The sequence below is a fragment of the Magnolia sinica genome, chromosome 12, assembly GCF_029962835.1.
Source record: "Magnolia sinica isolate HGM2019 chromosome 12, MsV1, whole genome shotgun sequence".
NCBI classification, from domain to species: domain Eukaryota; kingdom Viridiplantae; phylum Streptophyta; class Magnoliopsida; order Magnoliales; family Magnoliaceae; genus Magnolia; species Magnolia sinica.
In genome coordinates this window covers 60,874,004-60,901,511 of record NC_080584.1, presented here as the reverse complement: position 1 = coordinate 60,901,511, position 27,508 = coordinate 60,874,004, and the positions used below count along the sequence as shown (strand labels likewise).

Below are 27,508 nucleotides of genomic sequence, written 5' to 3'. Positions count from 1 at the left end.
AAAATGATCCTCTCTTCCTTCATGGGAGGATGGAATTGATTGTTGTAGTTGGGAAGGGATCTCATGCAAGGGAACACCAGTTGGGAAGTTGGTTTCTAAATGCTGACTTATCTCTCAATGTTCTTTTAGGTTGGGTGGATAATTATGAAGGTATCTTCATTTCCTCAAGTCTAATTGAATTGTGAACATTGTATCTGATCAAGAATAAATGTGAAAGTGATCGATGTTTCTAGTATTCACAATGAGAAGAGAGCACTCTTGAAATTGCACTTCAAAGTAGCAAGAGTGCAATTTGGAGCCAAGATTCCTCAATGTGAATGCTACTCAAGGAAAATAGAATTTGGTTATTTTCGTGTTATTATGTTAATAGTATTCGAAATATAATTCAATGGTGCATCCAAACGCACTCTGTATGGCCATTTTGGATTCTGTTGAACCGTTGTTGTTTCTCAACCATCACATTCACCGCCACAAATTGAAAGGCCAGATTTTCTTGCTGGGCTAATTGTCACAAACAACATCCATCCATGAAGTGATAAAGTGACCAATTGTTTGGATCTAAAGTACTGGCCCTACTTGTACAAAGTGAAAGCTGGTCCAAGATCATTCGATGACTCCATTGGACTGTCGTTCCTTGCCCACAAATTGAAATATTGGACGACTTACATGGTCTATTTGTAGTGAGGCCCAACACATCAATGGTATGGATCACTCAACCATGACCTCACTTGAAGAAACTGAAAAACCAAGTGTATATTGCCTAATGGGCAGCGTTTGGCCCAGCACTTAAGCTCAAGGCCTGATGAGTCCAAAGAAATTGATTGTGTCTGGACGCAACTGGACACGACTAGCTAGGCAAGCCCAAATTTGATAAAATCCCTGCTTCTCACTTAAATGGTCCTAAACCATTAGAGCAACGAAATCAATTATATACAAAAGAAAATTAATGATATACATTCAGGGCCCATGGGTTGCGTAATCAAGGATTAGAATGGCATATCCACAGGACATAAGATATGCAGAAATGAAGTCCGGTCTGGCTGGGATGGGATAAGCTCCTCCGGCTAAAATGAATGGACTACAAGCCCAGCCACAAGTCTATCTAGCAGGTCCAATCATTACTAAATATTGGACCACCTGGAACTCTTAATTGCATACTCTCTTGGGATCCTATATAGCCCCTTCAGCTTCACACGAGAAAAAGCAAAAGATTAAAAAGAAAAAGCAAAAGACAGAAAAGGAAAAGAAATAAGGAGGCTGTTTATTTGCCATTTGTCTATCTTTTTCTTTCCAGCAAACCGATGCATGCGATAGAATTTTAATCTTCTATTTTAACTGTTCATTGGACCATCTTGTAATTTTTTGGGATTGTGACATATCTGGAGAGGCCCAATAATTGGACAGTTTGGATTGAATTAGAAATATCCCATGTGTCCAGTGGCTATCAGCATATTATTTCCATTTTAGTAAGTGTAGCGAGGTTACTCGACTTTGAAATGGAAAAGAAGATGTGCAGTGTTAGGCTTTCACTTTCTACAATTAGTGGACACAGTTCATCAATCTTGACCGTTGGTTTTGTGAGACTCATAAAGCATGGATACAGTATTTCAGTTTTTGTCTGTGGCCATGCGCATGCATATGAATTATGGTTACTCTTACAGAGTACCTACGCTCTTTCCATTTCATGCATTTTAGATGCTTTCTCCTTCTATTACGCAAAGGCGTCCGCCAGTTGTGCTTTTCAAAGGTGGCAAGAAAAGAGAAAGCATGGAAGAGGAAGGGCCACATCTTAGAAAAAGAAGAGTCCTTCGGTACTTTGCTTGGAAAATCTTCTCAGTAGGACCCACATGATAGACAGCTTGGTTATATTACCCACATGTGCCGTGATTAGAGGCATGTGGATGAGCTTGCTGCTCTATATATAACTAGCTTCATTTTTTTTTTTTTCTACGTGAATCATAAAGAAAGAAGATTGTATTTTAATCGTTGCAGAGACCTTCGCTTCAGACAACAGGCCTTAGATCCGGGTATGCTCTTCCATTTTTCTCTTCATTTTTTTTCCCATGAATCTTCCCATCCATGTGACGCAGCATATGACAGGTATGGTGACCGCCAAAGCCTCCCATTACTTGGTTTCCCATTGCGTAGATGCCCCTGCTAACTCATCAGATGGGCCATGATTTACAGAAGAAATAAGCAGCTAGATAAAATTGGCAATATTGTCCCAGACCATCTACCTTTTTCTACAATCCAGACCACATAATGTGTTGATGATCAGCTGGATTAATGTGGTAGTTCAGTTAAACTTTGGGACCCACCTGATGGACGGCTTGGTTGATACACCCATGTGACCCAGTGACATGCGTAGCGGTGCATAGATAGTCTTTATGCACATGTATGGGCTTAGCAAAACTTCAAAAACTCTTATAGTTCAAAATGTTAGAACACAAAAGGGGCTCTTTGCTATTTACATCAGCTATATATATCAGTCCACTCTTCTTTATACTATAATATCATATAATCACATTTAATATGACAAAGATGAATCAGTTTAAATGCAACCTCAGTTGCTTTTGAAGTGAGCACATTGAATAAGAGGAAAATGATACATGGAACCATTTTGTACATTATTCATGGAAGTTTGCATGTTAGTGAGATGTACCAAGTGGGATACATGTGCAAGATTTGGTGCGCCCATTTAGGTTTACTCAGTTGAATGAACAATGTTTAAGACGAAAGGTTAAAAAAATGGATGGTAAATAATATCATATTTCCTAAGCATGGATGGTAATCTTGGAAATTAGTTTTAAAGGAAAAGAGTGTTTTCTTAGTGGCTGTTTGGCTCATTAGAAAGCATGGTAAAGGAAATACTATTTCACACAAAACTTGTTTTCAAAAAAGCGTGAGATATTAAATTTTGTTTCTCATGTTTATTTAATGACCAACAATTTTTAAAAATTAATATTGGGGCCTAATTTTAAGTCAGGTGTTTGACAAAATAATATATATATATATATGGAAAAGGTACTATGTGCTCGACCTCACGATAAGCTCCCATGAGGTCGAGCAGTGTGGGCTCCACCGTGATGTGTGTCGACCATCAACACTGTGCATTTGATGGGTCCCCTGTAAATTAAGGGACATCCCAAAAATCAGCCGTATACGGAACTCAAGTGGGCCATACCATCTAAAATCATGTGAAGACACCGTTAAAACATATAAAAGCACTTGGTGGGGCCCACCTGAGTTTTTAATGCTGCTGAAACTTGGTCTGACCCCTCATCCAAGTGGGACACACATAATGGATGGGCTGGATTTTCAAACCACATCTCAGTGGGCCCAAAAAACTGATTATGAATGTTTTAATGGTGCACGGCCCCTCCCCACTTCTGTATGTGGTGTGGCCCACACAAGTCACGGATTGACTTGATTTTTGAGACCTAGGCCCACGATGGAATGGAGCATCTGACTGATGGGGTAGATGTTCGAAACGCATCACGGTGGGGCCCACACAGCTCGACCTCATGGGACGGACTTGTGAGGTCGAGTGCATAGTACCTTTTCCCATATATATATACATGAGTAGTGGTTTCCTGCGCACGTACCACAAGAGACTTCCGTGCGCACCAAGGTGGACTTGCTTAGAGGGTATAGCCAGGGTGTGCTCCATCACATTGTATTCATGAAATCCACTCCGCCCATTATTGCCGGACAGGCTAAAATCAGCCCTGAGGCTCATCAATAAGTTATATTCATGATTTGGGTGTGGCAAACAAAGAAAATAATGGAGAAGGAAGTAACTGCCATTGAATTTGTACTGGGCCTACCATGATGTTTACGTGAAATCCACTTCAACCAATATCCACCTAGTGAAGATTCATACATCTGAACCAAATTTTATGGCTGTAAGAGATTTATGTGGCCCACACTGAGTGAAATAGTTTAGATGGCAGGCATCCCATTCATTATGGAGTATGAACCTAAAAATGAGGGAGATAAAAATATAGAGTGGACCACACTACAGGGAAACAGTGGAGATTGAATGCCCACCATTAAAAACTTTGTAGGGCTCACTGTAATGTTTATTTGTCATCCAACTCGTTGATTAGATCAAGCACACCTGGATGAAGAGAAAACATAAATATCAGCTTAATCTAAAACTCTTGTGGCTCCTTAGAAGTTTTTAATGATGATTGTTCAATCACCACTCTTTATGGTCCATGTGAGATTTTTATCTGCCTCAGCTTTGTTGTGATACTATAAAATACTATGGAAAAATGGATGGATGGCATGGATAGGATACACACATCATGTTGGGGTCCACAGAGCCACGGTCAGTAGCCATTTTGCTACTACGCTGTCAGTAGGCAAGTCGCGTCCCTTTCATGGATACTTGGCTGTGGGGCCACTATGATGGATGTGCCTTATATCCACACTTTTCATCCATATCATAGCTCCTTTTAGGACATGAATTCAAAAATGAAGCAGATCCAAATCTCATGTGGACCACCCTATAGTAAAGGGTGAAGATAAATGAACACCATTAAAAGTTTATTGGCAATGTTTATTTTTCGTCAAACTTGTTGATAAGGCCACACAAATGTAGATGAAGGGACCATACAAATATCATCTTGATCCAAAACATTTGTGCCCCAAGAAGTTTTTAATTAATGTTAGTCATTCAATCACTATTGTTTCTTGTAGTGTGGTCCACATGAGATTTGGATCTACAACATTTTGGGCTCATTTCATAAAATGAGGTAGTGAAAACGATGACAATGTGGATATAAGACACACATCGTGGTGGGCCCCACAATGGATCCATGCACCTGGGTGGATCTTGGGTTGCACTCAGGCCGTATACGTCATTAATGATAACGAGGATTCCAATCAGGACGTGATTTGGCTGCGAAAAGCTTTGGCAGGAACTTCCTCTAACCTAAAGAGAGGTGGGGCCCACCATAATGTTTGTAAGAAATCCAACCCGCCCATTCATTTTGAAAGATCAAGTTAGGACGTGGCCTAAAAATGAAGCCAATCCAAAACTCAAGTGAAACGCACAACATGAAATAGTGAGGATTGAACGTCCAAACATCATGATAGGCCCTACCAAGCCTTCCGTGGCCCAGACGTTCGTGACAAAGGACTTTGCAGGCAATCCGCCTCCTTTGGATTCCGCAGTAAAGCACATACTCGGTGGTGTATAAACATGCTAAAATTCTTTGGGCTCCATCATGATGTATATGTTATATCGACACTGTCCATCTATTTTTCCAGATTATTTTAAGTCACAAGGACAAAAATGAGGCAAACTCAAAATTCAAGGAGATAACATAGCAAAAATCAGTGAGGATTGAGCGCCTATCATTGAAAATTTATTGGGGCCATGGAAGTTTTGGATTAATCTGATATTTGTGTTTCCCTTACACCTGTATGGCCTTATGAATAGGTTGGATGTCAATTAAACGTTATGGTTGGTAGTTTCAACGGTAGGCATCATCATTACGTCCACACTACTTTCTGTGGTGTGGTTCAATGAATTTTTATTTTTTCATGATGTGGTTCAATTGATCTTTGAATCTGCTTCAGTTTCTGGGTCATGCCCTAAAGTGATATGGCAAAATGGATGGACCGCATGGATATAAAATATACACACGGTGGGGCTATAGAACCTTCCCACGTAAGACCCCAACATTTAAAAGAAAAAAAAAAAAAGAGAGAGAGAGAGAGACATTTGGTCTTAGCTAGGTTTTCTTTCGAGGACCCATCGCGATTGCAAATTAAAATAAATACATTCACACAAGGTGTTATCTTGAAATAATTCTTGTGTGTGTGTGTGTGTGTGTATATATATATATATGGGAAAAGGTACTATGCACTCGACCTCATGATAAGCTCCTATGAGGTCGAGCTGTGTGGGCCCCATCGTGATGCGTGTTGACCATCAACACCGTGCATTTGATGGATCCCCTCTAAATTATGGGATATCCCAAAAATCAGCCGTATACAGAACTCAGGTGGGCCATACCATCTAAAATCATGTGAAGACACCGTTAAAACATATAAAAGCACTTGGTGGGGCCCACCTGAATTTTGAATGCTGTTGAAACTTGGTATGAACTCTCATCCAAGTGGGACACACATAATGGATGGGCTGGATTTGCAAACCACATCTTGGTGGGCCCAAAAAATGATTATGAATGTTTTAATGGTGCACGGCCCCTCCCCACTTCTGTATGTGGTGTGGCCCACAAAAGTCACGGATTGACTTGATTTTTGAGACCTAGGCCCACGATGGAATGGTGCATCTCACTGATGGGGTAGATGTTCGAAACGCATCACGGTGGGGCCCACACAGCTCGACCTCATGGAACGAACTCTGAGGTCGAGCGCATAGTGTGTGTGTGTGTATAACAAATAGGAGGTCCATGATTGGGACAACTTGATGTATGGTCCCAATCCATCCATGCGCACCAAGGCGGACTTGCTTAGAGGGTATAGCCAGGGTGTGCTCCATCACATTGTATTCATGGAATCCACTCCGCCCATTATTGCCGGACAGGCTAAAATCAGCCCCAAGGCTCATCAATTAGTTATATTCATGATTTAGGTGTGGCAAACAAAGGAAACAATGGAGAAGGGAGTAACTGCCATTGAATTTGTACTGGGTCTACCATGATGTTTATGTGAAATCCACTTCAACGAGTATCCACCCAATGAAGATTCATACATCTGAACCAAATTTTATGGCCGTAAGTGATTTATGTGGCCCACACTGAGTGAAATAGTTTAGATGGCAGGCATCCCATTCACTGTTTCCTCTATACATGTGGATGATGTTTGAGCCTTGTTACCAAATTGTCATCACACGCCATATGTTTGGAGCGGATTTCACTGACACATCACATTAGGCCACCCGCACCCCTCCCTCATTTTTCCCAGTCATCTCTGCATGTTGACCAAACGACCTGCCAGCATAAACTTCTCTCTGGGTAGGTGCTGGAAGCATAATGTGTGCCCGACTATAATATATGTATATTTTATCCACCGTTCATCACTTTTTTCATATCATTTTAGGGCATGACCTCAAACATGAGAAAGATCCAATTCTCAACTGGACCACACCACTGGAAAAGGCGGTGATTAAATGACCCCCATTAAAAATTTTCCTGGAGGCCTTACAAGTTTTCTATTAAGCTGATATTTGTGTTTTCTCTTCATCTAGGAATGTATGACTTAATCAATACAGTCCACCTAAGAAGTTTTTAATGCTGGGCGTTCAATCACCACTGTTTTCATGTGGTGTGGTCCAGCTAACATTTGGATCTAGCTCAGTTTTTAGCTAATGCTGTAAAATGAGTATGATAGAATAGATGGACAGCTTGGATAAAACAAATAGGTTATTTTGAGGCCATGACCACTAGCTAGCAATCCATGTCCATTAGTAGGCACTCCACGTCGAGGGGGTGTTGTGATGAGTATGTGAAGTCACCCAAATACCTGATCCAGGCGGATAATGTGAGTAGAAACAGTGCACAGGGGCACGCCCACCATCCAAATGTTTTCGCTTGGTGTGGCCCACATAAATCACCCATGGGCCTAAATTTTTTTCCCCCTCTGCATGCATTTTCATGAATCATCTAATGGTTGGAGTGGATTTCATGTACATATCACGGTATACCCTGTAAAGATTCAACAATTGGCATTCACTCTCCCACTGTTTCTCATAGTGTGATTCACCTGAATCACGAATATTTCTATTTTATTACCCTTACTGCTAAATTTATATTACAAACCAAATGATTGGAATATATTTCATGAACTTATCATGGTGAGGCCCACCTCATCCTACCTAGCCCTACCTATCTAAGTGAGTTAGCCTAGGTGCGTACAAAGGCATCTACAGTAGTACGGTGTGCAGGAGACCACCACTCATATACATATATGAGCTATGTGGGCCCCACCGTGATGCGTGTCGAACATCAACACCGTGCCTTTGATGGGTCCCCTTTAAATTATAGGATATGCCAAAAATCAGCCGTATATGGAACTAAGGTGGACCATACCAACTAAAATCATGTGAAGACATGCCTAAAATATAAAAAAGCACTTGGTGGGGCCCAGCTAAAATTTGAATGCATCTAAAACTTGGTATGACCCCTCATTCAAGTGAGAAACACATGATGGATGGGCTGGATTTGTGAACTATACCTCAATGGGTTCAAAAATTATTATGAATGTTTTAATGGGAGGGAACCCCTCTCAACTTTTGTACATGGTGTGGCCCACAAAAGTGATCGATTGACATGATTTTTTAGCTCGGGGCCCACATAGCTCGACCTCATGGGAAGTTCCCATGAGCTCGACCGCATAGAACCATTTCCATATATATATATATATATATAGAGAGAGAGAGAGAGAGAGAGAGAGAGAGAGAGAGAGAGAGAGAGAGAGAGAGAGATCATGGGAACTTCCCATGAAGTCGAGCTGTGTGGGCCCCACCATGATGTGTGTCCAATATCAACACCATGCATATGATGGGTCCCCTTTAAATTATGAGATGTCCCAAAAATCAGCCGCATACGTAACTCAGGTGGGCCATACTCTCTAAAATCATGTGAAGACATGCCTAAAACATATTGAAGCGCTTGGTAGGGTACACCTAAAATTTGGATGCGTTTGAAACTTGGTCTAACCCCTCATCCAAGTGGGACACACATAATGCATGGTTTGGATTTGTGAACCACATCAAAGTGGGCTCCAGAAATGATTATGAATGTTTTAATGGGAGGGTAACCCCTCTCAACTTATGTATGTAGTGTGGCCCACACAAGTCATGGATTGACTTGAATTTTTAGCCCAAGGCCCACTATGGAATGGTGCATTTGACTGATGGGGTAGATGTTCGACAAGCATCATGGTTGGGCCCACACTTTTAAAATGATATGAAAAACGGATGGACAGCATATATATATATATATATATATATATATATATATATATATATATATATATATATATATAACAAAGACCACTATGATGCAGGTTATACTACAATTAGATGTGTGGGATCCACCATGATGGAGGACCCCATCAACACCACCACAAGGTGTGATCCTTCATGTTCACCCCTATTCAAAAAGAAAAATCATATTGACTTAACAAGCAGGTGGGTCACACCACAAGTAACAGTTGGAATAGAAATATCCACCATTAAAATATGCATTATTGTATTTGGGGGGCATAGTGTTATGTATAAACCATTCGATCCACTCATATGATGAGCCCAACAAGGATGGGAAGTTCACATGATGTATAAAGTAAATTTTATAAAGACATGATACTAGAGCTACACACATGGTTTTTTTAAGGGCGTGTTTGGATGCCAGGCCCATAATGTAATGTATCGTCTATGTCAATAAAATACATCATTCAAACCGACACTATCCAAACATCGCCACGTGATATGCTAGCGACCCGAGTACGTTGCCAGCCCAGTTTCTCGAAATGACACATCTCGTAAATCACTGCTACCACGCAGGCGTATGTGCAGTGCTTTCATTGCACTGCACCGCCATAGCAGACGACAGTTTTTTTTTCTCCTCCTTTAATGGCAGCCTCGGCCAAAGGTCCACCTTCCAAACTACAGATATATCTCTTCCTTACACCAGATTCCAATCCAAACCCAATTTCAGAGACAACTCCTTCTCTTCACAAATCTGTCCTGATACTGCTACAACCGTCGCAAAACCATCCCTCAAACCTGCCGTTGGAAATCGAGCTGACGACACTGAAATCAACATATTTGACGCGAAGCAGTATTTCGATGAAGACCCAGATCAGAAACAGATCAAGACATCTCAGCCACTCGATCATATTGCGGAAAGATGCGATCTTTCTACAGCTCCACACCTGTCCTCTGTTTCTTCTGTAGATGGGTTTGGGAGAAATTGCAGAAGTGGATCTTTCCATGCAACCCCGACAGCTTCTTCAGAAGCTAGTTGGAATAGTCAGTCAGGCCTTCTTTCAAATCCGTCGGGTTCGATTTCAATCTCCATGAAAAATCTCCCTTTGAATGGGCAGTGAAGAGGGTCATCTTCTTCCAGAAAATTGCTCTTTGGAAGAAAATGCCCCTGTTCTGGAAAGAAATCTGTCAATGTCGAAGAGAAATTCCCAGAACCCAAACACCCAATTCATTTGAATTCAAATCCCAACGGCTCTGTATATCTTAAGAAGCAGAGTTTCAAAGCAGGGGAATCTTTTCCATGGAGAAAGGAGGTAAAGAGAGCGAGAACGGAATCGGAATTGAGAATCAGGTGTATGAAACTGGTGTTACTTACGTTATCATGGTGGGGCCCACATTGACTTTGGACAGTAAGTACATCATCTGAGGGCCGGATGTCTATATACAATTTCCTTTTCGCGGTGAATCAGTGCTAATTCCATACCTTTTTCATGCTTGGGAAGCAATGTAGTTGATGAACACTCCATTCCCAAAAACTGATTTTGGAAACCATGGTGTCCTGTGATTACAAGTGCACTCTTATCCAAACATTGTGAGTGGTTTGCAATTTGCAGACGCATTACCGCTGCAGGACTACTAATACATTGATGGGACAGTTTTACTTCCCTCTACAATACTATACGCGAATCCAAACACGCCCTAAAGGCTTGATCTATAGATGTTGTAGCGCATGTGGAGATAAATAATGAGAAAGGCCACAAAAGGAAACATATAAGGTTATAAAATAGTTGGAAACATTGTTTCCCACACTTGTATTGCTTAGACTATCACAAATATGGGAAAGAGGGTTGTTTGTAAAATTTATTTCCTTTCTCACACGTTCCAAAATCTGTACAGTCCCTTCGGGATTCTATTAGTGAGTGCTCATTAACAAGTTTTCGTTGTTGAAAGTGAAGAGCATCCAACCATGGTGATCCACACTGTCCATCCTTTTTTTGGATCTTTTAGGGCAGGGATCACATAAACAAAGCAGATACAAAGCCGAAGCAGACCACACGAAGTATTAAGAATAAGATGCCTACCGTTGAAAACTTCTTGGCCCACTATGATGTATTTTACCATCTAACTTCTCTATAAGATCACATGGACCTGGATGAAAGGGAAACACAAATATCAGCGTAATAAGAGCTAGCCTTTTATCGCCTCTAGAACTTTTAAAGGGTAGGTGTCCAATTCCAACTTTTCCCTACGGTGTGGTCCACTTGAGCTTTGGATCTACTTATTTTTGAGGTCATACTCTAAAATTATTTGGAAAAAAAAAAGACTGTATGGATCTAACACATACATCATGGTGGGGCCAAGAAAGTTCCACAAGATCATATTGCCAGTGGCACAATGTTTGGAAGAGGTCACCGATAACGTAGCCCTGGAACAGGAATGTTTAGACATGTGGAGCTACTGTGGCCTCACCAAATCCTCACCAAAAACACGTATTAGCTTGATCAGTGCCTTCTGTAGCTTCAAGAAGTTTTAAAAAATAAGCAAGCATCCACTATAGTGTGGCCCACTTGAGCCTTGGATCTGTGCTTTTTTTTTTCTTTGTCTCGTGCTATATAATGGTATGGAAAAATGAATGGACAGTGTGGATCTGATATATATACATTCAATGAAGCCCACATAGTTTTTTTTCTCTCCACATGAATGTGCTGCACCATGGGAGCGGATTAGGTGAGACCCCATTGTCACTCAACTCCACACGGCCCTTTCTGTGGTGCCCACATTTTCGTGTGTTTTTTTTATACCCATCCAGGGATCCTGTCCATTCGTATTTTCATATTATTTTAGGGCATTCTCCAAAAAAAACAAAAAACAAAAAAATAAAAAAACAAAAACAAATTCAATTATGAGGTGGACCATATATAAAATAGAATATAGTGTGATTGACCATTAATGGGCCACAAAAGTTTTGGACCAAGTTGGTATTTGTTTATCTCTTCATCCAAAGTCATGTGAACTTATCACGGAAGCATCAATGTGTAAGAAGTTTTTAATGGTTAGTGTTCAATCATCGCTGTTTCCTGGCGTATGGTCCACCTGATAATTGAATCTTCTTAATTTTTGGTATCATGCTCTAAAATGATCTGAAAATACGGATCAACGGAGTGGATATAGAATACATATATCAAGGTGGGCCCCATAGTAAAGGTTGCGCCGTCTTGGTTGAGGCTGGGTCTCACATAATCCGCTCCCCACGACATGGGGAAAGCAACTGAATTTCTCTAGGTGTGTGAAATTTACGTGGACCCGTGATGATGTATTTCTTACATCCACACCGTTCATCTATTTTTTTCATATTATTCTAAGATATGCACTCAAAAACAACGCAGATCCAAAGCTAAAGTGGACAACATCGCAAGAATAATATGAAATTTTTGATGAAAGATGTGGATCTAACACAAATCATGGTAAGGCAATCCATTCGTGAGAGAGAAAATGGAGTGTTTTGAGAGCTGGCGTCATCGGCGATGACGTGGAGCAATGAGAAGGATGGTATTGAATTTTCGTATGACTTCAAAACGGACGATCCGCACTCGTTTGGAAAATGATTTCGGTTATCAGTTAGAATGCCGCACCACTAACATCGCATCAATGGCTGTCTGTTTTTTTTTTTTTCAACAGAGTATATAAGTGAGAGCACGCATGGCTGGTCGTGGAAGGAGTGAAGCTGCAGCAGCGGAGGGTGGAATATTGGAGAACTTTCCAGCTGGCGAAAAGCTCTTGCAATGCCTTACCAATCAGAATATAGGACTTATCTCTGTTAAAGGGTGTCTGGGGGTGGGGAGATGGGGTATTGCTAAATATGCAGCTCGAAAGTCGAATCATCTCTTCGATGTACAGATACTGGTACAGCTGATACACAATTTTAGTCTTCGAAAGGCGCAGAAGGAAATTGCACGCCAATTGGGGATGACGACATCGATGGATGGTGAGAGTGATGATGATGAAGAGAGCATAGATACCAATGTTGCGAGTAAAATCTATAAAACGTTGATGGGACGGAAGTTCTTGCTAGTGATAGGAGATGTGCCACCTGGCTTCAATTTCGAGTTGATTGGAGATCCATTTCTCAGAAATCTAAAGCTAAATGAATCCAAGATTGTCATCGTCGGCCCTGAGGACTTGCAATCCGACGTGGCCATTAAGTTGGACGACTTGTCGGTGGACATGTTACTTGAAGAGGCGGCTGACATCTCTCGTTCTCCCAGCATCAGGGGCTGTTTTGCTCCAAACACTATCGTGGACTGTTTCATCCACGTGTCACTATTCTGGAATACATACAGGGTTGAAGTGGAAAAGCTGAAATGGCATTATAAAGCGGAGGGGTTCATTATCAGAGAAGAAGAAGAGGATTTGATGATGTTTGACGAGGTCGAGGCTCTGTTGACAGAGCTCCAGCTTCGTTCAATGTTACGACGTGATGGCAATTATGTGAGTGTGCCCGACTCGTTATCTGGTAAAGCTGAAGCTCTGGTCACATCCAGTAAGAGAATGTGGATAAGAGATTCCCTACCAGCGAAGGACGAAAATGTGGAAGATATTAAGTGGATGGTGTTGTGGGGTGTGAGTCATCAATATTTGCTTCTCCCTCCTCCAAATTGCCCCAAACTCTCTTCTTTATTTCTTCTTGGAAGTTCCAGTGAATTCAATATATCAGACAACTTCTTCGAGCCAATTAAAAGCCTTCGTGTTCTCAAGCTTAAGAGATTAGGAGATAAATTTCTGCCCAAATCCACTTCCTGCTTGCAAAATCTCAGAGTTCTGAAGCTGGAAAGATGCCCTCATTTACACACTCTCCTCTCTTCCTTGCCGATTTTTGAAAAACTCGAGTACCTTGAACTTTCTGGTGAAGGATATGATTCAAGCCCACCAATACCTGACGACGTCTTTCAGCACATGAACAACCTCCGATGTCTCTATCTCAAACGTATGCAAATCACGTCGCTACCTTCCTCCATTTCCAAACTCCACAACCTCTGGCACCTTTTGTTCATTGACTGCAAACGTTTAATAAAAATCCCAGATGAGCTCTTTGGGCATTCGAGCCAGCTTCGCATCCTCGAACTACGAGGGAATGATGAGCTGGAATCTCTACCATCTTCGCTCTCTAATTTGGTCAATCTTAAGAAACTCATTATGCACGGTTCTCCATCCATAAAGATGAGCTTGCTGCCTCATTTGCAAAAGCTTTCAGCACTTGAGGTGCTTGACCTCGACAGATGCAGTTCCCTCAAAGATATTGCAGATGTTACTTATTCACTAGGAGATATCTTGCCAAACCTCCGCAAGCTTCATATTTCCAACATTGAGGTTGATCAACGGCTTGACTTGAAAGGATGCCAAAGCTTAGAGTCTGTATTGCTGAATGAGCTCACAAGCCTTCAAGTGCTTGATCTTTCCGGTACCAAACTCAAAACACTGCCTGAGAATATGTTCACGGCACGCCTTCTAAAACGCCTGAACATGTTATGCATGAATCAAATTCGCGAAATCAACTGGGGTAATATCAGTACTACACTCGAAGAGCTAAACTTTAGCCAGTGTGGCACCTGGAATTCACCGAATGATGATGAACAGCAAGGAGAGAGACATGGGGCTCGCATGAGGGTAAGTAATTCCAAGCTCTTACAATCTTTCAGCCCATCTGCAGAACTATGGGATTCAAAATGCTTCTCTCGATTCCATATCTACATCACTCCTTGCCAAGAAGACGAACGAGGCAAAGGTAAATCCATCCATCTCCAGAGACGGCTATTCATATATAAAGACATCAATTCCACGATCCAAACACATAACTTACTTCATCCTGGAAGCCATTATGATAGGCATTTGGAGGTCCGTGGAGGTCATAGGTCCCCAAACGGTATCCATGGGGTTCTCAGTCGCGCAGAATTACTCACTCTATGCAACAATGCCTTTGTCCAAAGATTATCAGATTTGGGCGAAGTCAATAAAATGAAGGAAATGAAAGAATGTCGGGTCGAAAGGTGTGGGGAGATGAAGATGTTCTTTGAGGGAGATAATTCAAGTTTTGACTGTTTAAGTCAACTGGAGAAGATATGGATGTTCGACCTTGCAAGATTGAAGTGCGTGTGTGAGGGCACATACGGGAGCCGAAGCTTTGGACTGCTAAAGCACATAAATCTAGAGTTCTGCCCGAGACTCATCACTGTCTTCTCCTCAAGTGTATTCCTACCAAGCCTGGAGATGCTCGTGATAAAATACTGCATTCGACTAGAGGCTGTGTTTCAAGGGGACACTCTAGCAAATGGCTCTCTCCAACGTCTACACACGGTCTGTCTATGGGAGCTACGGAGGCTGGAGAGTATTTGCCATTGCACGTACTTGCCTGCATTGAAGAAACTGAAAGTGAGGGGATGTTCGATGCTGAAGAAGCTTCCTCTTCGAGCTGGTGACATGGCTGCTGCTTCTACTTCAAGTGGTGGTGGTAGAGTGGAGGTAGAAGGAGAGTCGGAATGGTGGGACCGTCTCAAGTGGGAAGATGATAGGATCCAGCACCTTATCAACTACAAAGATCCTCGCGCTTTTACACGACGTAGATGATTCTTGTCGTTTTAGGTATGTGATGAATGGTTCAGGTCCGGTTTGACTTTCTTTTTTGTTTTTTTTTTTTTTTGAATGTGTATATTTAGCTTTTATGGATCACAAAGATGATTTAGTTAATGTGATTGCATTTTTTTTAACACGCACATCACATGGGCACTCGATCCTATGATCTGAGTGTTGAAACAGGTTCTGTCTACCACTGAATCATGAAGCTGGACCCAATGTGTGATTGCCTACTTGATGAATATAACTTCACGTTGATTGAACCTGATGAATGCTCTGGATGTAATACACGCAGTTAAAGTAGTTGGGCTTGTCACTTCTGGGCCGGCCCCCCTCAGTGTGCTAGGCTGTTCGGCATCGGAGGTTCTCCTTCGACTGATCTCTCAAGCGGCTCTCTGCCTTTCAGGTGCCTCTTTGCTGGTCTTCTTGCTTCGCTGGAGCGATCTTCGCATTTCCTTGCTGTATTTCTGCGAGCTCCCTCCTTTTTATATTGTAGGTGTGGCGCTATAATTTTTTTGGCGGTAGGTAGATTTCTTTCCACCGCTCCTCTGCCTCTTTGTTGCAGTTGCCCCTGTGAAGGGCCTGCTGCAGCTGTCTCTGCTGCCTGGTGCTGTTGGCTTCTTCCTCTTCAGTGTTCGCCTCTTCCTGTCGTGCGAGGGAGTAGGTTCTGTTCCTATGTTTGAAGGAGAGGCTGTTCGCTGCAATTGATAGGCTGCTAGCTCCTGGTGCTTTGGGGCGTCAGATCTGTGGAAGAACTGGATTCTGAGCTGTTTTGGGTACAGATTAGTAGATGCTGTGTTGCGTCTGTTTGGAGGTTTGCATTCTGTGCTGGGATGGTTGCAGAATAGTAATTAGCATATGCAGTCTCTTTGGAGAAATTGTTGGTTGCAGTCCCCTTCTTCTGGTGTTCTCAGGGCTCATATTGAAGATGTCATTGTTCGATTCAAGCTTGCGTCTAGGCCGCTTGCCTTCACCCCTGCAGAAGTATTCTTCGCCTCTGGTGAATTGTTGCAGTTTTGTGCTGAGTTGGCCTGGTTTTTGTGCCGAGTGGTACTGCTTTGACAAGCCTCACAAATCTAGTTGCTGCCACTGTTTGGTGTTGTTATGTGATTTTTGTGGTGCTCTTTAGGATGTTTCTTAGGCTGTGTTTAGTTGTATATCCCTGTTTTTGGATTCGAGTATATGATAGGTGTGGTCCAATAAATGGATTCTTATTCAGTGCTGATAAATGTTAATGCTTCTGAGACCTTCTGCCTGATGTGAGGGTTAAGATCAAGGTGATTCACTATCTGTTAGCTTATGTGTCTCCCCACACTGACTATTTTGATAATGCATCATTGTTAAGGCTAATTGCTCTCGTTTTCAATAGATTTGCAACTTATGGATTATCTAATCCTTACATATGTCATTTAATTAAAAACATTGATTCGGTCAATGACAGGAGAGAGATGGCCTGACAGTTCCTTGACATTAGAAAGGAGTTCACAACCAATGATGTTCTTGGGGATTGCATCAACTAAGGTTGTCACGTCTATACCTGATGACTCCTCGGCAATTTCTGGCTAAGTCATAGCCAGAAGAAATGGGTGCTCAAATCAGTATAAGAGTGTGCATGACATAGATAGCTGGCACTTTGGACATGGATCAGTATGAGGGGATGCTCTGTTATCTCAATTCAGAGAGCATCTACTGCTATCACACCTTCGTCAATCCCTTAATCAAAGGTAGCAAGTAGAGTGATGTAGAGCGGGTCACGGACACTTTCGTGTCTAAGATGAACCAGAGAAGGCTCGATTGGAGGAGGAGGTGATCTGGACCGTCAGAACCTTACAATAGGTCATTTGTTCCAAAAAAAAAAGTAGCAGTGCTAGTGTCTGTTATTTGTTAAATCCAAGTCACAGGAAAATTGCATTTTTTTTTTTTTTCATGCAAAGGTCACTAGAAAGATGCATTAATTTGCTTTCACTTAATAACATATATGAAATGGTGAAGATCTTCAAATGAAAACTTAACTCATGAAACTTAAGATACCACTCTTGAAACCTGTTTCAACTAGTAGATTAATTTCTTCAGTCCGCAATTGTAATGAACAAAATTTGAAATCTGAAATCTGAAATTTAAAGGAGAGATAAAGAGAGATTTTTTGTTGAAATCTCTCTATCAGGAGCCGTTACTCTTCTTAAGGGAAGAAACAGAAGTCTCTCCATATTTCTATCAAAGAAACCCCATAGAGAAAACAGAGAGAGGGAGGCTTCTCAAGAGAGGAAAGCTCTTGCAGGTTAATTTTTGCATTAATGATGTCTTTATTGTTTCTTGCAAATTATTTATTTTAAACAGATATATGCGATGAACAGACTGGATTAGCCGATCATCTGTCACCTTCTCAATTGCTTTTAGCATAGAAATTGGTGTGGGGCCATCCTGATGTGCGGAATCTGATCCACACGGACCATCTGATTTTCAAGGTCGTAACATGTGATTACCTGGACGATCTGACCATTAGGCAGATTGCACTGATCAGATGGCGATTTTAAATAAATCATGTAATTTATAAACTACGGGGACCAAGGAAGTTTCAGATAAAGCTGATCAAGTGGTGTCACTCCCAGAAATTCGGAAACAGATTGTGCACCCTCAGACATGAGTTATAGCACATGACTTGTACACTATGTGTACAAAAACCATTCTTTTATACCATTTTACAGGGCCTTAGTTAAAATGTACACTAAGTTTTCAAACTCAAACCTTAAGCAAAACATCTTACATTCATTTATTTCAATCACATACACATATATCCACCATCATTATCATTTATGGGCATTTAATTCATATATTGATAGCATTCACAAAAGTTGATCATGGTACCACAGCACACCCATTTGGGGCTCTATTAAACTATTTACTAACAAAAGCTTTAACTATTCATAACTTTCAGTTACTCAATTTAAAAATTGTTCAAAGACATAATTAAAAGAAGAAGGTCATAACCCTTGTGAATCGTCAACTGGTTCACCTTCCTGCCCTGAAACTTGAATAGCTGTTTCATCGTCCCCTAAATCTGTATAGTTTTTCCATCAATGAAATGTCAACTAGCCAGGCCTAATGAGTTAACCCATTATGATTCATGCACATCATAATTAAAATAGAAATGTACGAATGTCAGGAGATGCATGAATGCATCGAGTGGGTTGATCAGTCCACTTACTTGAGTTGGATCACATCAACCTACATCTCCCCCTTTTTGGGGTAGGCTTCCACCATCATGGTAGGCTTCCACATATTTTGGGCATACAGGGATAGTCCCATAGGTCACCCGGTACTGTAAGTAGCTACAGGTCATTCAAGGAGTGATTCAACGCAGCTATGCGATGCATGACATGAATGCATGATAATGATTTATGCGTCTTGTTAACAATTGTCACATATATAGTAGTATATATCATTTTAATTTTAAGCAAACAAGCATTCAACACAAGGAATCATAATCAGCGAAAACAATCAAATGACTTATTTAATCACAATAAAGAGGAAACATGTTAGGATCACTTACCTGAAATCTGGTGATGTGGATTCCGAATTATTACCTCGAGATCAATTGGTTAGCAATTACCTAATTACATATCTTAAGTAGCTCCCTATTTGTATCTATATAAACTATTTGATCAATTCACCTTTGGTTAATAAATTCTCAATTTGGAGAGCTCACACGAAGAATTCAATCGTTAGATTCTGAATTCTCTTAGATTGCATACTTATATTTAGTCATCATATCATGCGGGATCCACTTGATCAACCAAGTACTCTGATCATCCTGTTATTTTTAAATGATCGAGATTTGTCACTAATTTAACTCACAAAATTTAAAATATCAAAGTTTAGAAAAACTGGAAATTTCAATATATTATCGACCGGTCGATTCGATCCTGCTGAAATTTTCGTATGATCCAAAATTTTAACTTTTTAAGTTTCTTTATTTTTCTTGTTTTAAATGATCCACTGATCATATGGGACAAATCTAAGTCATCCATTGACATCACAAAATCTCATATTAAGAATGGGTCAATAGATAGCTTAGATCCAAACCACTTACGTTTCCAAAAAAAAAAAAACTTATTCAAAGTATAATAGGTGGGATCCTAACCTTTCATCATTATGGCCCATCAAAGTGTCAGATTTACCCATACTCTCTGGATAATAATTTAGATATATTCCAAAATGGGCATATGTAGTGGGGATCCAATCTGATCTGTCTAATCACCATTTAAGAATTTAAGGTGTAAATGATTCTTTTAATTAAATCTGATAAAAATGGCCGATCAACCAAACGGATTGATCTAAAATTTAAGGCATTGATATATTTCAGCACTTATAATCAAATGACACATTCAAATCTATCTTAACATAGTCGGATGCAAGTAATTAAATTTATTCTTATAATATTATTGTCCAGATCTAAAATTACAAATAATCTCTTTGTTAAAATTTCTCTATGGACCTGTCCAATGATCGTGTAGATGGTCCTACACCATTCATTACGTAGATTGAAAAGAAATTAACAAAATAACAATAAATAAATAAAAAGATCCAAGGGTTGGAACTTACCTTATCAAGCCCTCTTATAATCTCCTCTCTCATTTATTTTTCATTTGCAGGAAAGCTTCCTACCTCAACCTAAACCTAAACCCTAAATCAACAGTTATGATGGAAAGAGTCGATCCCTCAACCTCTCTCTCCACCAAGAGTGTCTCTACCAACTCATCTATTGACTTATTTTTGTTTCTTAATTAAAAATAAAAATATTTTAACTATTTATTTTAGTTTTAAGTGCACTAAAATTTAGGGTCGTTACAAGTGGCCCTTTGCCTTTTCTTTAACTATCCATTTGTGGGCCTTTAATTGGTTAGGATCTTATCTAAGTGTGAAAAGTGGGCTCTAGATCCGAATTTAGAAAAAATAATAATAATAAAAAATCCTAAGATTTTGGTTCGATTCGTCAAAGTAAAAATTCTGGAGTCTATCGGTTCAACCTATAGGATCACCAATTTGACCGACAGAGAGATACTAACCAAAATTTGACAGAGCATACACTCTATCAATTCGACCGACAAATTGTTGGTTTCGGATCAGTCCGACCTACTTATTGTAGGTTCAACTGTCAGTCTGATCCCCAAACTCCAATTTTGAAAATTTTGATTAATTAGATCATTTAAATGGTGGTACATGTAATTTTAATTCATGGATTATTTAATGTCGATCGAACAGAAAGGTAGGGATCCCTTTCGATTAATCAAATGGGTTCCACATCAGATTGTAGTGATTTCATACCCCGTGTCAAGGGTTGGATCTGAAAGAATCCGATTGGATGATATTGTGTAACCAATCTGAAACTTTGATTAATCAACCGTGGACCCTATCATATGAATTCATATAAATTGGTAAATGATTGTATTTAGTTTCCTCAACGGAATCAATCTCAACAGAATTCTAAGTAAGTAATTCCAACATGTTTCATCTCCGTTAAAATTAATATGTTTTTGATATACCTATTATATCTAATTTCATATTTTGTTTCAATGCTTGTTTGTTTTGGCTAATTTAGAACTATCTAATTTAACTTTTCTTGAATACATGATTCGATTTGTCTACCTTGAGAACAATATAATTATTAATTTCATTAATTTACATGTAATCTATATTGCTTCTAAGCTAGATATCAGTTCTATATATGTTAATCAACTTATTTAAAAAGTGTGAAATTACAATCGAGTATTAATATCTTGCATACACAATATGTGCCTAGTTTAGCCCTGGGGATCTCCCTATATAAAAGAGTTTATCTAGATAGCCTTACTTCCAAATGCGAGCATTGCCCATGCCCACCAAACTAATGGAATCATGCCCAAGCAGCGGATGTTATTTGACAATATTCCAACTCAAGCCTACCTAATGTTGATAGACTACCCTAAAAATTCACCTGTGGTGTAATGGGATTACTACGGTTGTGTGTGCAGAAGCTTAGCGGAACTAAGGAATGAAGGTTATGTCCTATAGGAGATGATTAGGACTAAATAATTTTTTTGTATTTTTAAACCACAATTGTCTGCTTAAGTTAATATGCAAATTAAGTTAAGAAAGACAATTAACTATAAGGCTTCCAAGCCAATAGAGGGTCTAATCACATAGACTACAAATGATATGACAAGAAGCAATTAGTCTATAAACAAGATAGTGTATATATGTGTGTAGGATGTACTAACTATCAATTCATAGAATTCATCTAATCATGCATATATATATAAATAAACATTTAATCACATAAGCATAATTAAATAAGTGCACGAATCAATTTCAAACACAAGCATTTATAGTGGTTCGGTTTCCCTACTCCACTCCCAGCGGACGCACTCAACCCATGAGTGTACCGGATTTTACTATCGGAGGTTTTAAATCAGGTAAACCTCTAACATTTACAATCCTACACTAGAAATGGCTCTCGCAAGAGACTTTATGTGGTTTTCTATAAGCTCGCCACAAATCTTGGTCTTAAATAAGAACCAACTGACGTACACTCTCATCGGAGGCTCCCGCAAGAGACTTTAGTCAGTTTTTCGTTGGATAACCAACAACCACGATCCTAGTCCAAGGACTTACGTTTACTCCAGTCAGAAGCTTCCATAGAGACTAATACATACCCACACGTGTCTGGTATCCTATAAAAAGATTTGATTCAAGCCCTACACAAGAGCCAAGGTCCTATACAAGAACCTGGATTTAATCCCTACACAAGAACCGAGGTCCTACATAAGAACCGAGGTTTAAGCTCTACAGAAGAGTAAAGGTCCTACAGAAGAACCTAGTCGAATTCGGGTCACAAACTCATACCTTAATCCTACACAAGAAAAAAGAATATACAAACTCTTACATGTGACAACTTACTTGTCGGATTAAGCTCTTTTTTGTAACTCTTTCTTGGGTAGCTTGATCGATGTTATCCCGTGCTTCAATCATCTCTCATTTGTTCCATCAATTATAATGTCAAGGCTTTATCTCCAAGATCAAACACCTTACATATTGCTCCTTTGAGGTGACCAAGGTAATGGAAAATTGGTTGAATCTCCTACAACTAATAGAAAGTTGTATTTCCTAGGGAATTCACCCAGTTGGGTCTTTTAGAGGATTTTGACAATGGTATGCATATAGTGATTGACTTTAATCTCTTGAAAATGTTGAAGTTCAAGCACATCTTCTGGATGGAGGTTGGAATCCTCATTATAGTGTTAATATTAAGGAAGATGACTTACAACTCCTTGGTTTAGAGGCTTGTCAACCATCATGTACTTTTGTCACAACTCTTCCCTCAAGTGTATTCCAAACCCCCTCTTTGGCCTTGGTTGAACTATGTGCCATTGACAATTTTTGTAATGGCCCCCTCTGATCAAGGGTAAGACTTACTGAAAAAATAATAATAATAATAATAATGGAGAACGATCCGAAAATATTCTTTGGAAGAGTGAAACTTGGAATGATGGAAAGATTTAAACCATTTTGAGTTAATGAGAAATTTGTCGAGCCTAGCACAGTCGCTTCCTACCTATCCAATTCTGCCTCCATGTAAATGCATTCACACTGAAACCTGCATCTGCAATTGCAACTTGGAACTCATACATTGCATTTCGATCCAGCTCCCTACACCCAGCTTTTCTGTATGTTTGGAGATTGCATTAAAATCCTCACATACTGCCCAAGTTCCTAGAGCCAGCCCGCCTACCCACTTCATCCCGTCCCAGTGGTCCCACCTCTGTATTCTATCACACTTTGCATGAACTTCCAAAACCGCAACCATTTTCTAAGCTGCTTGTTTTAACTGACAAACATAGGTTGGATGCAACAATAAAGTCCACCTTGAGAAAGAACTGGAAAAAGAACCAGATTTTAACATTGGAGAAATCATTTGATAGAGCCCCTTCAAAAACTAGCTTACTAGCTACCTTCTTCAACTTAGAAACATTTAACATATGATCCGGAACAATTAACATACAGGCATTGTGCCTCCTGGCCAACTTCTTGAGGTGTCTGACAGTAGGAGCATTTCCACACCCCCCGCCTACAAGACTAAGCTTTAACATTCGATAAACTGTCCTAGTAATCGATCCATCTCTGCCTTTCCTAACGGCTACTATCATTGAAGATATCTTTCGCTTGCCTACTACTGTAATCCCTTGGCCCTACTCCCTCTAGGTTGTTGTCTGGCACAAGGGAGGCTTCACCCTCGCCTTCCTCCAAAACTCCACTGCCACACAAGTCCACTGAAAGGATCAGATCTTTCACAGAAATAGCCAATGGCTTCTCCCTACTTTTCTTCCTTGGGGCGTCCTCCATAATCCTGAGCTTTGAGCTTTTAATGGGCTTAGCCACATTTCCTTTAACCCCTCTATTACTGAGCTTATTCATGCAACTGTCTAGAGACCTTCATCACCTTCTATATACCACCACATCCATTGCTCGGGTGATTGACAAAGCGGGCTTATTTTGGGGGCAGTCTCCCCTTCACGCATAGGGTCTTCATGACTCCTGTTCTCTGCTCTTTGTGAACTTTCTTCGACCAGGTATCTGATCTCTTCCATATCAATGTCCCAGCCTAAGTTTTTGCATTTGTCCTGCTCACTGCATAAATGGCTCCTTGGGCACCTCTCCCCGGTCTTCCTTCAATTCCCTAGGGGAGCCTTGTCTAGTCACCCTTATGGTGAATCTTTCTAGGACTCCCTTCCATGCCCTGGTGTTCCTTGTAGAGGCCCATTGATGTTGATTCTCTCTCTTTCATATTTCTACAAACAATTGTCCTGAAACTGCTTTGGTTTCTGGTTTCAGCATTTTCTCGAATGGTTTGTGAGCCTTCCACCCTACTTGGACCTGCACCTTCCATTCCACCAAAAGTCGTCGTTTTTTTTATTGGTCGACACATTCCCCTTGAAGCTACATTCCACTGATTCCCTGGTCTGCCTCTTTTCCTACATGGGAGTCTTCAACTGAGGGCAACATAGGCTTCTAGGCAGCTTCACTTCCATAGATTCCTGAGAAATAAAGATTGGAAATGTGAACCCATCAACTTCAATATTCAGCAAATGTCTCAAATCCACCTCTGATTGCAGGACCTTGACACTGGCAAACATAAAGAAAGATCCATCCATTGCATTTCTGTCGAGCTCCAAAACTACCAAATCTGGAGCCAATTTCTAGCAGCACTTCTTTCAACCACGCGAGCATTGAAATACCAAAGATTCGGAGTCAATTACCTTTATTAGCAGTTCCACACCACTACTTTGAATAACAACATCTACTTGTGCAGAGTCTGCCGCAACTGTTACTTGTCCCTCGAACAGAGGCAAATTAGGAAACTAGCCTCAGACAACCTGAAGATTGAAACCCTTGAAGCACCAGCTGCAGGGCTACAAACAATCCCAACCATAACACAAGCTAACTCCTCTAGTCTCCTTGTCGTCTCCTTGGAATCCCAAATAAATAGCAATGACCCTCCTAGACACATTGACATTTTGAGGAATATAGGTAACACTGCTGTAGTGCCTCCTTATATGGGGCTAATACCCCAATGACCATTGCTTCCTTAATAGAGATAACCCTCGGCTCACAAGGCACCCATCAAACACCTCCTTTGCTGCCTTTGCATTATCCTCTTACAAGAATCGCATGAACCCGAAGCCTGGGCTCCTCCCTGAACACTGACTTTTGGAATACACACCTCTACGATCTTCCCAAATTGTTGAAATACGTCAAGGAAGTCATCCAGATAAAACTAGGGCTGAAAGTTGGGCAGGTTCAACCGGGCCGACCCGTAACCGACCCGACATTGGGTTGGGCTTGGGCAGCATGTATTGGGTTTGGTTTCGGGCTTGGGCCATACAAACACCAACCCGATAAAACTTGGGTTGGGCTTGGGTTGAGGTCTCGGGTTGCCCAACCCAACCCAACCCAAACCCAATCAATATATAAGTTCCTAATAAATTAATTATAATTGAGTGCGGATCATATGTGTTGAAGGCATGGGAAATTCCAATGCCGTCGGATTTTATTGGTCCACGTTGTTTCCAATGACGCTAGCTAACAAGATACGCCAAATTTCTCTCCCAAATAGATTGCTTGATACACAATACGACTTTTAAAAGTGTAGTTGTCCTATATTTTAGCTTGTTTGTTTAGAAAAATAAACTTCTTTACGATAAATAACTACATATATAATTAATAAATTTATAGGTACAAAAAATAAGATGTGTATTGAAAATATAATAGACTAATATACTAATGAAAATATTAGCATATATCTACCCGACCAAACCGGCCAACCTGACCGAGCCCGCTTGGGTTGGGCTTGGGTTGAGAATTCCCAACCCGAGCTTGGGTTCGGTTGGGTTAGGGTTGAGGTATAGGAACCTTGGGTTGGGCTAGGGTTGAGCACCAACCTGACCCAACCCACCAGACTTTCAGCCATAGATAAAACAAGAAGGGAATATTGCTTACAAATTGGGTGCTACTCATGGCTCAGTGGTAGATACTGCGTTTCTACTCTGGTATCATGGGTCTGAGAGCCCATGTAGTGTGGGTGCACATGCACATGTGTGGGTGTAAGAGTGTGTATTCACCTTTTAATATATATATATGCTGAAAGGTCCCTTTCTCTTGTTCCTATCAGAGATTGGAATCCAACCTCTCCTGGCAACCACACATATCCCCTCCTCTCGAGGGTTATGGGACTTTGAATGCATATAAACTGTGATCCTAATCAAATTAGCCACTTTCGAATGAATGCAAACCATCGTTTTATTTTATTCTCTGAGCTGTCTATGATAACCCATCTGGAAGACTTTCAGGTAATCACCCATCAAATGGCCCACATGCACGTATCCTGCACGTCCACAAAGAATACATTTGCTGATGACTGGAGCCTGTAACTTCTCCTGCAGCACCAGTGAAAGAAAGGAGGGCAGGCAAATTACTCCTGTATAACTGCTACCATCCATCATTTCAATTATCACGAGATCCTGGCTTTTTTCTTTTTTCTTTTTTGGGTTAGCTTGTTAGTACATACCCATGTCAGTACACACACTCCATGTTAGCCACCCCCGCTAGGGATCGATACCACGACCTCAAGTGTTGAAACGAGGTATCTCCACTCAGTCTGCCAGTGGAGCTATGGATCTGGGTGTAGAATGACCTGGCTTGGATCTTCTCCTGACTGGACAATTAGGCAACATGCAGGTTTAATTTCACTTCAGACAACAGCACCCCATAGTTCGGCAATCCAGACCATTATCTGTTGCTTTCCCAAGTAGCGGTTTCACCAATATCGGGACTTTTTCAGTTGAATGTGGATTATCATCATAAGTACACACAACTCTGTCCATCAGACACAAATTGAATGGCTAAAATTATCTAATTGAGGAAATTTTTGGGCACCATACAGCAATGGTCTAATTTCCAAACCATGGGCCCCACTCGTTAGAATCAAAAACCTGCAAAAGGGATCGTGCATCATATATGTCCTCTATCCAAAGAAGATCTAATCCAACTCATCCTTCTTATCTTACTGTAAATGTGGTATGATTATGAATCTATGATGATTCAATCATTTGCTCATCAAAGCAGAAACCTAAAATTACTGCTGCTGGACAATCTTAACCATTTAAAAAAGATGGTGTAGAAAATCAATAAAATTTCACTTACATGAGTATGATTGTTCCATCATTACACTTTCTGGCCCATGGTCCATTCTATGGAACCTTATGATGAATGTATGGTTCAGATCATCATACACGTGCCCCACGACAAGGATCGTCTGAATCTCTGATTAATCTCTAAAAACAATGTACTATGGCTAAAAAAACAACATCGAAACAAAGACAC

At 40.5% G+C, this 27,508-nt stretch overlaps 3 protein-coding genes across 3 annotated transcripts in view; all 3 read left to right on the top strand.

The window, feature by feature from the left end:
• The window catches only part of LOC131221472 (putative disease resistance protein At4g19050), an 86,919-nt gene extending 70,662 nt beyond the window's left edge, over positions 1-16,257 (top strand). The window contains exon 2 of the mRNA XM_058216735.1: positions 15,888-16,257. The gene's annotated coding sequence lies outside the window, so the exon portion shown is untranslated. The remainder of the gene's footprint in view (positions 1-15,887) is intronic.
• Positions 1,906-16,369, top strand: LOC131220113 (putative disease resistance protein At4g19050). The gene is made up of 3 exons (XM_058215084.1): positions 1,906-2,027; positions 12,644-15,601; positions 16,257-16,369. Exon 2 carries the CDS (start codon positions 12,665-12,667, stop codon positions 15,584-15,586), a length of 2,922 nt encoding a protein of 973 aa, XP_058071067.1. The 5' UTR covers positions 1,906-2,027; positions 12,644-12,664; the 3' UTR covers positions 15,587-15,601; positions 16,257-16,369.
• Positions 9,508-10,661, top strand: LOC131220114 (protein PHYTOCHROME KINASE SUBSTRATE 4-like). Its single transcript, XM_058215085.1, has one exon. The coding sequence runs from the start codon at positions 9,508-9,510 to the stop codon at positions 10,084-10,086; it is 579 nt and encodes a 192-aa protein (XP_058071068.1). The 3' UTR covers positions 10,087-10,661.
• Positions 16,370-27,508: the final 11,139 nt, after the last annotated feature.